We start from the raw sequence: 13,456 nt of genomic DNA on the forward strand, positions 1-13,456 counted from the left end.
TCATAATAACGTTCTTCGCAGCGTTTTTATGAATATGCATTTATTACACACAGAGGATAAATACAGATTTCGTATCTGAAACAGAGAGAAAAGCAAATACTTTTAGAGAATCGTCGACATCGCAAACTCAAAGGTCAGGAGAATATCGGATCGGATAAAAGGGAAATAATTATAAAAATGAAAGTAAAATAAAAGTCTTTACAACGTCGTCGGTCGGAAACGGGTTAGCAGCGACCAGTGTAGAACAAAAGAAAAATCTAAACTCGACAAACTCGACCGCTCGATCACTTCAATGCGGAAAAATGAATAGAACGCTACGTCGGCTTTCCCATTGATGAAGCAAGTCATTTCGTCGGACAGATAAGGGAAAGCACGGAAAAGGGAAGAGGAGAGACGAGAAATAAGCGACGAATCCTAGGAGATAGAGAGAAGGAGAGAAAGAGAGAGAGGGGGGAGAGGGAGGAAGGAAGAGGGGAAATTTGGATTACGCGTGATCGCTACTGAAGTAACTATTCTGCATCATGAACAGTTTGTCGATGGGATTGTTGATAGCCGCGTGCAGGCTCTGCGACAGCGACGGGGTGTCGTGCGATGACGAACCGTGATGGGAATGCGAGGCACCCTGATGACTGCCATCCGCGCCACCGCCATCGTTCTCGCCGATATCGAAGCCGCCGTCCGTACCGTCCAGGGACAGGTCGCTGCTGCAGAAACTCTCCCCCGAGTGGCCCGGATACGCGTCTGGAAGTACAGAAAACGCGTTTCGTCGTTTCTAGCGAAGTACCACCTCGACGAGAACGTCATTGAATGGCATGCATGTTGCAACAATGGGAAGAATTTTATAGTAATGCTCGCATACACGACGTTTCGACCATATTATATGGGAAGAATTTTACCCACGGACGATATAATACAAAATCAGACAGTATATGAAATAGAAATGTACTTTCGCTATAATTAAAACATTTACATGATTTTTATCCAAGTCTGCCTTGACAATCTTGTTTTCGCACTAATGATATCTTTTACATTTGTTTTCAAGAACCAATTTTTATATATACAAAATTATTTTAAAAATATATTTTAAGCTAAAGAAATATTATTTAAATTCTATCTTTTTTTGCTGAAGAGAAAAGCAGGAGGAATTTTTTTGCTCAATAGTTTAATAAATTTGACAGATTTGATTGTAGTAGAAAAAATGATTGAAAACTCCAGGCCCGAGGTATTAAAAAGAAATATATAGAAGCTAAAAAAAATATTTGGTTCAAACGTGCGTGAGCACGTGACATATATAGGATGTTTTTAAAAAAGGTGTATATCGAAACTTCTATCTTTGATCTGGAAAAAAATGGTTAAAGTAAACGAATTTTGCCTATCAAAAACTTTTTATGGAAACATTCTTGAAATTTGTATGTGTGAATTGGAATTGTTGCGAAGCATTTTAATATTCAACATTAAAAATTCTATTTTAAATCTTTAAATTCTTTAATTAACGTAAATAACGTAATTAACGTAAATATAAATATAGAAATGTAAAATAATCGGTCAAATTTTTACTAAAGAAAAATTAGCTGCAGATTGCATTTCTTTTGTTACATCTTATATTTCTAGCAACGTGATTAATCAACTTTATCCGTATATTAATAATTATTTTTCCTTCCATTTGTTGTTAAAAAATAATTTTTATATGTACGAAGCAAAATTATTTTAAAAATATACTTTAAGACAACCAATAGCTGTGAAGAAATATTATTTAAATTCTATCTATATAAGTTTGCTGAAGAAAAACAGGAGAAATTCTTTTGTCAAAGTTTTCAAAGTTTATCAAAGTTTATCAAAGTTTATCAAACTTTTGTCAAAGTTTGACCGATTATCTTATATAAGTTTATTTTGTTAATTATTAAAGAATGTATAAATTTAAAATTAAATGTTTAATGTTAAATATTGAAATGCTGCACCACTTGTAACTTACAAATTTCAAAAACGATTATATAAACAGTTTTTAATCAGCAAAATTTATTACTAATAAACCTTTTTCATAACTGAGAAATCTATCGCGATAATGAAATAAATTTTTTAGTGAAGGAATCGACCGCAGATCAGCCGGAATATATCTGATCTGCTCAAAATATCATCCGCGTATTCTGGGACACCTTCTAAACAACCGTCGGGACATAAACGCGTTACGCACATACCGCCTGTGACACCGGTGCGCAAATGAGTTTCTACGGTGAGTAAAGACTTACCGTCGGGCGAGTACGGGTTATTGGGGTTGAGCGGTTGGGTGGCTGAGGGGAAGCTAGAAGATTCCCCATCGCGCATGTTCAGGGCGTTCAAGTAATGACCTGCGAACGAGATTAGACAATTGACATTGAACTCACTCGTTTATACCAAAGCCCCATTAACCAGTCTTCGCAAATTCGCGAAGTCTTTCGATTCGCGCGCGTTGTTTCTCAAATCTCTCGCAATTCTACGTTACATGGTTTTTTGAAAGTAGCAAATAACTTGAATGTGATGAAGCAGGACCAAAAATCGTTAAAATTTATTAGAATCTGTCAGGACCGGTGCGTAAAAAAAAAAGTAATGCATAAAACCAGCAATATTATCGAAATTTCACATTCAGGATCAAAAAGAAATTTCAGGATCTGGAATTCAGGAGTAGTCGTGCGGACAATAAAAAATAATGGTTGAATTCTTGACAGAATTCTGGACTAATAGGGTAAAAAAAAGGGCCGCTTACTGTGATCGCTGTGCGGACTTTCCGTCCTTCGCTCTTCCTTCGGCTCTTTATCGGATCCGGGCTCCGTTTTGGCTTTCCGCTGAAGCTTCTTCATCTTCGCGCGCTGATTCTGGAACCACACTTGAACCACGCGCACGCTGAGACCGGTGTCCTTGGCGAGTGCCTCGCGCACCTTTCTGCAAGGCTTTGGAGACACCTCGAAAGACGCCTTGAACTGACGTCGCTGTGCCGACGTGAGGATCGTCCGCGGCCGTTTCGGACCCCGACGGCCGTCCCGTGGTCGATTCTCGTCCAATAAGTCATCATCTAACAATACGATCCATTTTGTACATTAAGAAATATTTTACGTGTACGCAGCTCTTCCTTATTAATCTCTTATCTATTTCAAATTCTTACTTTTTAATATCAACATCTCAGCAATAAATAAGTAAATAAATAAAACATACAAAAATACAACAGAACTAAGTTCAGTGCGTTTCTCTTTTTATAATTTTTAATCTCGCGTGCTACATGTACACACATACGCGCGCGCACGCGCACACAGATATACGTACACACTTCTTTTACTTTACCATATTATATGAAAATTTTATACATATTATATAAAATTGTTTTATAGATTTATTTTAGTAAAACAACTACTTTTACAAAAACTTAACGAAAGGGCTAAATTATTGCACGTAAAACATTCAACGGTATAAAACAGATGGAAAATAACAAGAGCGATTAATTTAGGATTGCGTGAATAATTTTCCGTGTTTCGAATTTCACATCCGCCGCATAAACGGATTGATCGTCAGACGCGAGAGGCAGTGGTCGAAGTCGAGCAGTAGATACGGGTGGTTTCGATCAGACAGTGATCCGACAAAGCACCATCAGGCCACGCCTACCGTGCAGCATATGTACCGCGGCGCGGCAACATGTCGGCCGCGAGCAAACGCACCGGCCATACGCGCGCGGATTCCATTTTCCGTGCACGGGATATTTCAAGAACCCTGGGAATTTCATTGTTAAAAATTGTTTCGCTCCGTGGGAATACGGAACGGCGGGATTGTCGATCAAATTCAATGAGCGCGCGCGCGATCGCCGGTTAAATCGCGGATCATTCATCGCGTTATTAGTAAAAGCGCGATGAGCAATTAAAATCGACGCGGCCGAAATATTTGCACGATACTGATATAATGTGAAAAAATTTGTTTCTCATTGCTTCGTGAAAATTTTTACATTTATTTTAAAAATTTTATTAGCAGGATCTTTTTCAATATTTTGCTATGCGATTTCTTGTATTCATATTTTATATGCGTAATTCACGGAGAGAGTGAGAGAGAGAGGCAGAAAGGGGGGGAGAAGAGAGAAAGGAATGCATATAGAAATAGGTGGCTCACAAACTGCTCTTTCATCATTTTCTATCGTCACCGATAACACATAAAATATCTCGAAACGCGTGCCATAAATTTATGTCGGGATATCGGCCGGATAAACGCCGTGTGGAATAAATTCCACATCTTTCTTGATACCAAGAATATTTTCACGGTATTTTGATTATGCGAGAAAGGATTGGCGAATTCAAAACGATGCCTAGAGTTCAGGATGCCGCGAGGAACACACGTTCAATATCGCTCTCGGTCGTTCGTCGCTTGGATTTAAATTGTAATTACCTTGGAAAAGGAACAGCCCTGTTTCGAAATTCCTGTAGATTTTTACTTTGGATGTCTTTAGATTGTAGTACAACCTGCGAACAATGCAACAAGGTATGTACAATGGCGTTTCTCAACGATTTTTCATTTTAATTGTTATTCGGTGTATTTTCAAGCATTCCGCGCGGTAATGGTCCGGGGGGGAGGGCTTTGTTAAATTATCTCGCGGGCCAAAAACTCGTAAACGCTCGCCAATCTCAATTCCCAATTCATTAATTTGGAAATGGCGCGCCAATCGATCGCGCGTTTAATCGGAACAAGACGATACGAAAGATAATCGAGCAGTTTGTTTTGTCACAGAAAACATTGTATATTGGAAGAAACATTACATCTCCTTTCGGTTCATTCTGCACGAGTAAGTAAACTACGTCGAGATATTTACTTAACTATGTATAAGCTTCTCGCAGAGCTTCTCGCTCAATTGTGGTATCAGACAATGCTTCTATCAGCGTAAGGGATGAAAACAGAGCTTGTGATTCACATATAGAGATGGATATATTGCAGAAAATCATCTCATGCAACATGATATACGCATCACACATTTTCACTCATGCTCAATACTCGTTTAGGATATTTTATGTAAGAACGGCGTCTCCGTTATACGAGAAAAATAATTATTACGTCCGTGCATGTATACATATATTAAGCTTTAAATTAGGGTACAACTTCTAACAGGCTGCAACATTGAATATCCTTTGTTTACGCTGTGTAATGTACATCAAATCAAAATTATGTGAGAAAAACGTTTGTAATTTATATTTTTTTGTACAACAACGTGATTACTTTAAATCTTTTTAAACTATTTTGTCATTATTTAAAATAATCTGATCGTACTTTCTTTAGATCAATCTCTTTTTTTTCTCGTGGTACATTTATGAAATCGTAAAACTGTCCAGTCTTTCTATATACACGGTCAGAGAAGAACGATAGCCGGGATAGGTGCGCTATTCCAACACGGAAATCTAGGGCCTACGAATCGAGCGACAACTCGAAGATCAACTCAAACGGGACACAATTTATGCGTACATCACGCACGTCCATGATAAAACACACGAAACAGGCGACACTCACCTTGCGGACTATTTAGAAACAGCTCGTGCTCAAAGTCCCGTCTGCAGATCGGCTGGCCTTGCCTGAGGATGTAGTGGGCGCCTCGCGGCAACGGTTGGCCGCACATGCAACACGCGAAGCACTCCACGTGGAAGATCAGGCCGGACACCGGCCGCATCACCAGATCCGAGCAGCTGATCTTCTCCATGCATCGCGCGCACTTCACCCCGAAGATCCTCTCGTAGTCGGTACGGCAGTAGAGCTTGAGGTCGCGTATGAAGCACGAGTGCGACAGCATCGCGCCGCATGCCGTGCACGAGAGGCACTCCTCGTGATAATTCCTCTCGGCGACTCGCATCACGTACTTGTCGGCGATGGTGCGGCCGCAGCCGGCGCAGATCGTCTCGAGGAGGCCGGACTCTGTCTTCACGGAAACGGACGGCTCTGCGGGAACAAAAACGGTCGACGTGTTACAACGATATTCACAGTATTGTTGTTCGCGTTCACGTTCGCCTCGATATCTCGGAATTGAAACCGATCAAATTTTTTATAGCTCGAAAACAAGTAGAAGCGAATACCAGTAGTGCGGATAGATACACAGTCCGCCTGCTACGCGAGACGCGACAGCGATCGCCCCGATGTAGACTTGACATTCTTTTCGTTTGTAAGATGCGCAAAATATCTAATAGCTGAATCTGTTACTTCATATTGATACTTATGCTTTTGGTCTTAACAATATTAACAATATTAAACAAATTGCATGGTCTAATCTTTTGAGAATTTTGAAGCAATATTGAATGCTTTTAAAAGCAGACATTAAAAGATCAAGATGTAATGCGTATATAATTAAGTATATTGTGTGATTATTTGGAAAAAAAGGAGTAAAAGTATAAATAAAAAATGATACATCCTCAGTTTGAACACAGAACTTCTGCCTCTCTACTTTTAAACTAAACAACAAAATTCGCGATTCAAATTTCAAGATATATCTGTAGCAGAGTAATAGTATTCTTATTTACTTATTTAAGTTGTAGTTTGTTATTTTGTAATTTTTTATTGCACAACATTTCTCTTTAGTAATGTCGCTAGTTTTAACTTGTCGCAATATCATATTTTCATCAATATTATTCAATTCATTAATACTTGCAAAATAAATCATGCACTGAGATCTCTATTTTTAACAATTATATCGTATACAATAATCTCAATACTGTTTACAACAATTTTGAAGTCTCACTTCTTTGGACGATATCTTTTTAAGTTAAACGATCATATTTCTGCCTCATTAAAAAATTTTTTTTAAATAATTACTACTAATTCGTGTATATAGATTTATTTAGAGACCTCTTTTTAAAGAACTCAAGTATTTTTGCTCTGACTTTTTAAAGACGTATATATCTCGGAATGAAAGTACAAACGTTTTTATACAATTAGTTTGTTCTCACCTGCATTATTATTATCAGTTGTGGGCCGAAAAGGAATAGGCGGAACCGTCGGCAAGGGTTGGCCCGGTTCGCTTTGACGATTGAAAGAACCAGGCGCTGGAGGATAAAATTCCAACATGGTGTCTCCTCACTGGAACCTTGAAGATAAAAAGTTTTTGCTGCAAAGTTTTCACTGGAATTCTAAACACTTGAAGGCCACACACCAATATCCAAATAAAAGTCTTTTGAAGAAACGGGTTAGATGTCCGAAAGAAAAGTTTTTCTTCTCAAGAAAACTTTTCCTTTTTCTTTCTTCTTTTGCCTATTTTTATTTTTGGCATCTGATTGTTTCGAATATCTCCAGTTGACTCTCAAGTCTCGACGGTTTTTTTTTTATTTAAGTTTTTCGATAAGACTGGTGGAAGATAGACGATAGATCGACGATAGATCACACTTCACTTGCTTCTTGTCTCGTTAATGGATCCTCCAAATTGTTCAGTTTTTTCAATATCACTTATTGCGTGCAACGTTGTTTTACGCTAAATATATATAGGAATACAACAACTTTTTAAATCAACACTTCATTAAGTCGGTCCAGGTCCAAATTAAATTATAGTCCTTACACCCAATCGATCTCGCTTCGATCAGATCTTTTTGTGAACACTTGTCCCCCCAGCCAGGGCGGAGAGCGACGGCAGGAACCTTCACGACAATCGTCGTTTAGCCCTCATCGGTATTCTTCGATACGGATAACGCCGTACGTCATCCGAGTCTCATGACGAACTGCCGGGGCTGCGGCGTGCGAGTTTAACGCGACGATCTTCCCGGACGACCTCGGGGCGCGAGATGCCACGGCCGCATCGCATTCTGGACACGAAGACGATGACTCTGTCGATGTTTTCGCGTCCGTTTCCCCGTTCACTTCCTCACCCACTCGCCCGGCTGTCGGCACCGAACGCACTCCGTACGTGACGATGTCGTACGTGTCATCAGCGCGAGCTCCGTCGCTTTTTTGACGAGACCCACCACCGACTTCGCCGACAACGAAAATCATCCCCCTCCCCTCTTGCTTCCTCGTTCCCTTCCTCCAACCCCCATCCCCCCACACGGCGCGGCTTTCTCTACCTTCCCGTTTGTGTGGGTGTGCGGGTGTGCGTCTCGTCTTCGTCATTGGAGATAGATGAGGCATCGACGCGAGAGTGAAGAGGGCGGGTTCATCCCCCCGTGGAAGTCAGTGGCGGAAGCGTGATTGGCGTTGCTCGGAACCGCCCTTGCTGGAGCGAGCCGGTGGGGTAAAACGACAGCAGTGGTCCTCAACCGGCGGCGACGTACGAGCGGGGGATCAATATCCGGCCGACCATTGCCGGATTCAGTGACGTATCTCGACGAACACGTCGGACATCGATCTTGGGTGCCGCCGGAATCTCAGTTTTTTTTTTTACAAATAATCATATACAAAACAAAAATCCAGATCAATTTGAAGTGAGTTTAGAAAACGTGACAACTTTCTCCACTCTCCCGTATATGTGTGTCCCATCTTCGTCATTGGAGATAGACGAGGCATCGACGCGAGGGTGAAGAACAACGGGTTCATCCCTCGCGGTAAAAAGTAAATAATCTAACTGATGGTATATACTATTAAGCGCGTGTTGCTTTTAATATTGTAGAAATAATTATGCCATTCGAGAGGGATATGATTAATCTAAAAATACAACACATAATTTTTCATTTAAAAGACTGTACTTAATTTATTTCGCCTGATAACACGCCACACTTGATTTCAGAAAATTAATAGAAAAAAATTAATTAAAAAATTAACAGAATAGAATAAATAACTTTAGAAAATAAATAAAAAATTAATAGAATAGAATAAAAATTATTTTATATAATTGTTTACTTATTCCGAAAAGAATATATCACAAAAACAGTTCTGGTAATGTTAGGTAACTTAACTTTTAAGGTACTTTGAGCAATACAAAGTTTCCACTAGGGAACATCGACTACCAGAGCGGAAACTTATCTTCATATAATTTTATATTTATTTCAGATAAATATAGATGTCAGATTTCGAACTATTTCACAATGATTGTTTAGTTTAACATAAAAGTCTATCGAGAAATATGATGTGGACCAGGCGAAACGAAAAGGTATCGAGACGCTCTGTATTGACATGAAGCTATTTGTAGAGTTGAGTAGCGCTCGTTGCCGATCAGCCCCCGCTCTTTTTCCTACGCGTATAGCTTCTGCCCCCGCGAATACGGCTAATAACCGATGCCATTTTCGAGCCGGACTGCCTGCGGACATATTTTTTCGTCGAAAGTCGGTGCACGCTGAGTATTTGGCCGTTTGTCAGTCCGCGTAAATATGCGACAATGCCGTCCTTTGTACGGGCCGTCTATCGGCGATGTTTGCCAAATAAAAGCCTATATAGATCTCTTTGTCTCTGTTCCTGTGCTGCGCGCGGTACGAATCCCCCAATGATACGCCTAGTTGGGAACGAAACTACGACGGCATTGCCCCTCCGGTGCACGATACAAAGGGGCATCAAGTTGGCGGTAATGGTGATGCAAACTATTCGGGGGAAACACGTGCAGGTCGAGGGGGCCCTCCCCCTTCGCCCGAGATGCCCAGTTAGTATTCAGATTCGCTTAATCGTACGCGACAGTCACCATAAGTCGCGCAAGATCGATGAATCCTTTGGCCTTAGATCCCTCAGATCTAGATGCGAGGAGTCGTAAAGTGGCAAATTAAATCGAAATTAAGAAACTTCACTATTGCCATTTATTGAAGGAAATTTAAGTCCTTTTTGTAATAATAGACAATCGAGAAATTTTTTTCTTGTCTTGGATTTTAATGAAAAGAACGAATGATTTACAATATATTTGACATATACTTCCAAAAAGTCCGTAATAATTTAATCGACGAACAATGTCTTTTTTGTCGATGATCAACGTCGACACTTCGGGTGTTGAAAATTAAAGCCGCGCTATTCCAGATGCGATCCGAATCTCGATCGAGGATCCAGTTATCGATCCCGACCTTATTCTCCGGACAATGAAAAATTAGGGATGCTCAATGACCCTTACCATTTCACGGCACGTGAAAGCACAAAAGTCGCTGCAGCGTCGGATGAAATATGGGGTTCTTTGCAGGTGGATGCGACCCGCGGACCCTACCCTTCTTCGGCATATTGTTTAGGATGTGACACTAACGCCGACCGTGTAATTATATCGATACGGTTCGGGCATTATATATCCTGTGGAGAAAATCCCTGTCCGCACAGGCCATCCGACTTTCCTTTGGTCACGCAGTGAAAGGGTGCCCACGCAACGGTACTGCCAAGCTCTCTCGTGACGCTTTGTTTTGCACATGTTGTGAAAATGCAGGGTGCATCGACATCGGAATTCCTTTCATGAAACGCGGAGAGCTCGATTGCTAAACTCCTCCCTACTACGGCAAAATTTGAGTAATTAGACTGATACTCCGCAGCGTTGTTTTGCGTCCGGGAATAAAACTTTTATTGAACATATAGCGTCGTTATATTAGCCACGTTACTCGGAGATGAGAGCACAATGATTACGATATAAAATATGAAACATGTAAATATAAATTTTTTATGTTGATTTTATTTATATGTTTTATTATATTTCTTACCTTTTGGTATGATCTAGATTAGACTAGCTACTCTAGATTAGCTTGGAGAGAAAAATTAATTCCATTTCTACAAGATTTACTTTAAATAAATAATAACAAATAACAATATAGAAAATTATATTTTTTATAATAATATCGTGTTTTATTATATCTTTATTCGTCTTTGGATTTGTCATTATCTGGCCGATCTCTTTAAAAATATGTATTTCAGTTTGGGTTAATATTCCAAAAAAAAAGTATATATAAAAAATATTCTTTTCCTTTTTGTAAAAATGACAATCACACAAAAAAGAACTCTAAGTTTCATATAAGATAACGGGACTGACATTCAATTTTGTACATTTTTTAAACTCAGTTTGCTGAAAAAAAGGATATTTCTTCAAAGACTTTTAATTGCACATATAGAAACAAACTTGTTTATGCCTTATCCAAATAGTTTTATAAAAACTTTTATTAATGGATTCAATTCATATCAAGCAACTATTTAAAAACAATAATGACTGAAATAGGTTTAACTGGGATTTTCCCCTTTAGAAAAATGGGGAAGTCCTACTTCTTACTCGTTACTAGTCCTAGTAACATAGATCAGGAAATCCAGAAACTAAACAGGATCTGGTCTACATTTTGGTTTATCTCTAGTAAATATACTTGAATGAAATGTGGAACTATACCTTGTACCTGAATTGTTACGCTAACTAACCATTAATCAGTTCTCGCGACTTCCTTCCTGGACTCGCATTATTAAATATCAACGTTAACATATATTATTTCTATCCTGTATGGCGATTACAGCGAAAATTATCTTGCAATTCTGGCAACCCCCGCAGATTTCGGCGAAAAATTCGAACGCAATACGATTGGCGCAATACACAATAGGCGTATCTCTCAAGTCATGACAAAAGAGAAAAAGAAGGGTCGCTGTCGAATCGTGTCGCCGTCGCTTTTCGGAGCTCGGTGGAATCCAAACTGGCAGTCCACCCCGCCGCCCCGCGATGACAGCCGCGGGATGAATTCTAATAACGTGTCCTCTTTAGTCTAGCGCGCACGAATCCATCTTTTGCTAACGAGGGTGGAAGTTCACGATTGCGTCCCAGGAATGCGTGATGACTACTTTGTTAGGAATGCAGCACGGCGCGGCGCCCATACGAGAGCGAAACGAGAGCAGTATATGCAGTGGCGCGGAGAACACCCAAACGCCCCGAGCGCAAGCTGAGCTTTCGAGGTCTCGTATCCAAGACGCCGGCAGAAACTGTTAACTCTCGAAGTAGACTTAGAAGAGCGTTATATACATCATTTTCGATATATGATAATTATTAAAACTTTAAGAGAGATTTAATAAGAGATTTGATAATAATTTAATAAAATAATTATATGTATCTAAAGCAAAAGTGTTAAAGCCAAATAATCAAAATGACACATAAGAATTATTTGAAAAATAATTAATAGTAGCTAAGCGAGATACCAAAATGGCAGCTAATAAATTCAATAATGAGTAATAATTACTACGTCTTCGAGAGAAACGTCGAGAACCTTGATACTCGGGGAGGCAACCGTCTCAGCGATAATCCGCCACTGGTTATACGGGAAACGTGGCTGAAACGCAGCTTCAGGACGCGAAGCGTAGCTGAAAGCAGCTGCGCGCCTCCCTGGAATGCGTCCCTGTTACCCGGCACCGGGATACTACAGAGGGAGAAAGAGAGAGGGAGAGAGAGAGAGATCAAGGAGGGTTCGTACGTTCCTTCCGATCCCGCTACTCTTTGGCATTCGGGCTTTAGCATCGCACGGTTCAATAAAGGAACGCCCCCGGCCTGAGTTCAAACCGAATTCACTCGTATTACCCCCGAGTAACCGGGGCTCTACCTGCGCAATAATGTAAAACAATGTAACGTATCGTTTTGCGTCATCGTAAAGTGTAATTGATAAATTTTTGCAAATCGTGCGTTAGGTCGATACGATAGATTTGTCATATTTGTCGAATAAACTTGAAAGGAAATTTCCGGCAAAATCGAAGCAAAGCAACCGTTACGGCCTTCAGTTCTACTCTTTATCTTATGTAAGGAAAAAATTTCTCCAAGCCTTTTGAGGGAACGTCTTTTTCTTTTTGAAGGACTTGGGTTTTAGAATTCTACGATATTTTGCACAAAGCTTGATGGGGAAACGACTTTTGTAAACCTTTCGCACGAATCTCATAAATCTTCTAGTCGTTTGTCTACTTTCTCTACTGTACGCATTTTTTCTGTTGACATTGACAAATTAATGAATAGTTTTTGGATATCTTTGTTTTCAATACCTGAGTGTGTTGTCAATTATTTCAGATGATGGGCACAGACAACTGACTGATTTTTAACAATTAAAGGATTACTGCAAAAATAATACATGCAATAAAACACTTCTCGTATTTTACAATTGAGCATCTTGATTTGAATGACACACTTTTTGACTAATTAAAAGTTAAATGTAGTAAGAAATCCTTTTTATTATTAAAATTATGTCCGAAAGAGAGAGTGTATCTTATATATTATTCAACGAGACCAAACTGTCGCATTGCGTTCCATGCTGAATAATTATCGAAAATTATAACCCACATAGCTTCATGCAAAGCATGCCGTTACTGCATTTCAATCGCGCATTTATTTGGCTTACACGTCCGGGATTTAATACGCCGGAAATTGTGAAATGTAATAAAGTTATAATTCAAATTTTTGTTCATTTGCGCGCCCGGGAAAAACCTGTGGAAGTCAACGGACTTAAAAGCGGAATAATTTTCGTCCGCGCTTTACATTTATATCATTGTCGGTGACATCAGCACCCAGGTTAATTGGTCCGGGGACATTAAAACTATCGCTGTACATATAAATATTCATATCGCTATTACAAGAAACGTTTTATTT

At 39.7% G+C, this 13,456-nt stretch overlaps 1 protein-coding gene across 2 annotated transcripts; it reads right to left on the reverse strand.

Annotated features, from left to right (window-relative positions):
* Positions 1 to 23: 23 nt before the first annotated feature.
* Positions 24 to 8,003, reverse strand: Lmx1a (LIM homeobox transcription factor 1 alpha). Of its 2 annotated transcripts, XM_071772593.1 has the most exons (5): positions 6,933 to 8,000; positions 5,509 to 5,931; positions 2,741 to 3,046; positions 2,247 to 2,345; positions 24 to 741 (listed from the first exon to the last, which is right to left on the reverse strand). In XM_071772593.1, exons 1-5 carry the CDS (start codon positions 7,048 to 7,050, stop codon positions 485 to 487), a joined length of 1,203 nt encoding a protein of 400 aa, XP_071628694.1. In that variant the 5' UTR covers positions 7,051 to 8,000; the 3' UTR covers positions 24 to 484. The 2 variants fall into 2 exon arrangements, with proteins under 2 accessions (XP_071628694.1, XP_071628695.1); XM_071772594.1 differs by lacking the exon at positions 2,247 to 2,345 and having other exon boundaries at positions 6,933 to 8,003.
* Positions 8,004 to 13,456: the final 5,453 nt, after the last annotated feature.

Source organism: Temnothorax longispinosus, chromosome 3 (assembly GCF_030848805.1).
Source record: "Temnothorax longispinosus isolate EJ_2023e chromosome 3, Tlon_JGU_v1, whole genome shotgun sequence".
NCBI lineage: Eukaryota > Metazoa > Arthropoda > Insecta > Hymenoptera > Formicidae > Temnothorax > Temnothorax longispinosus.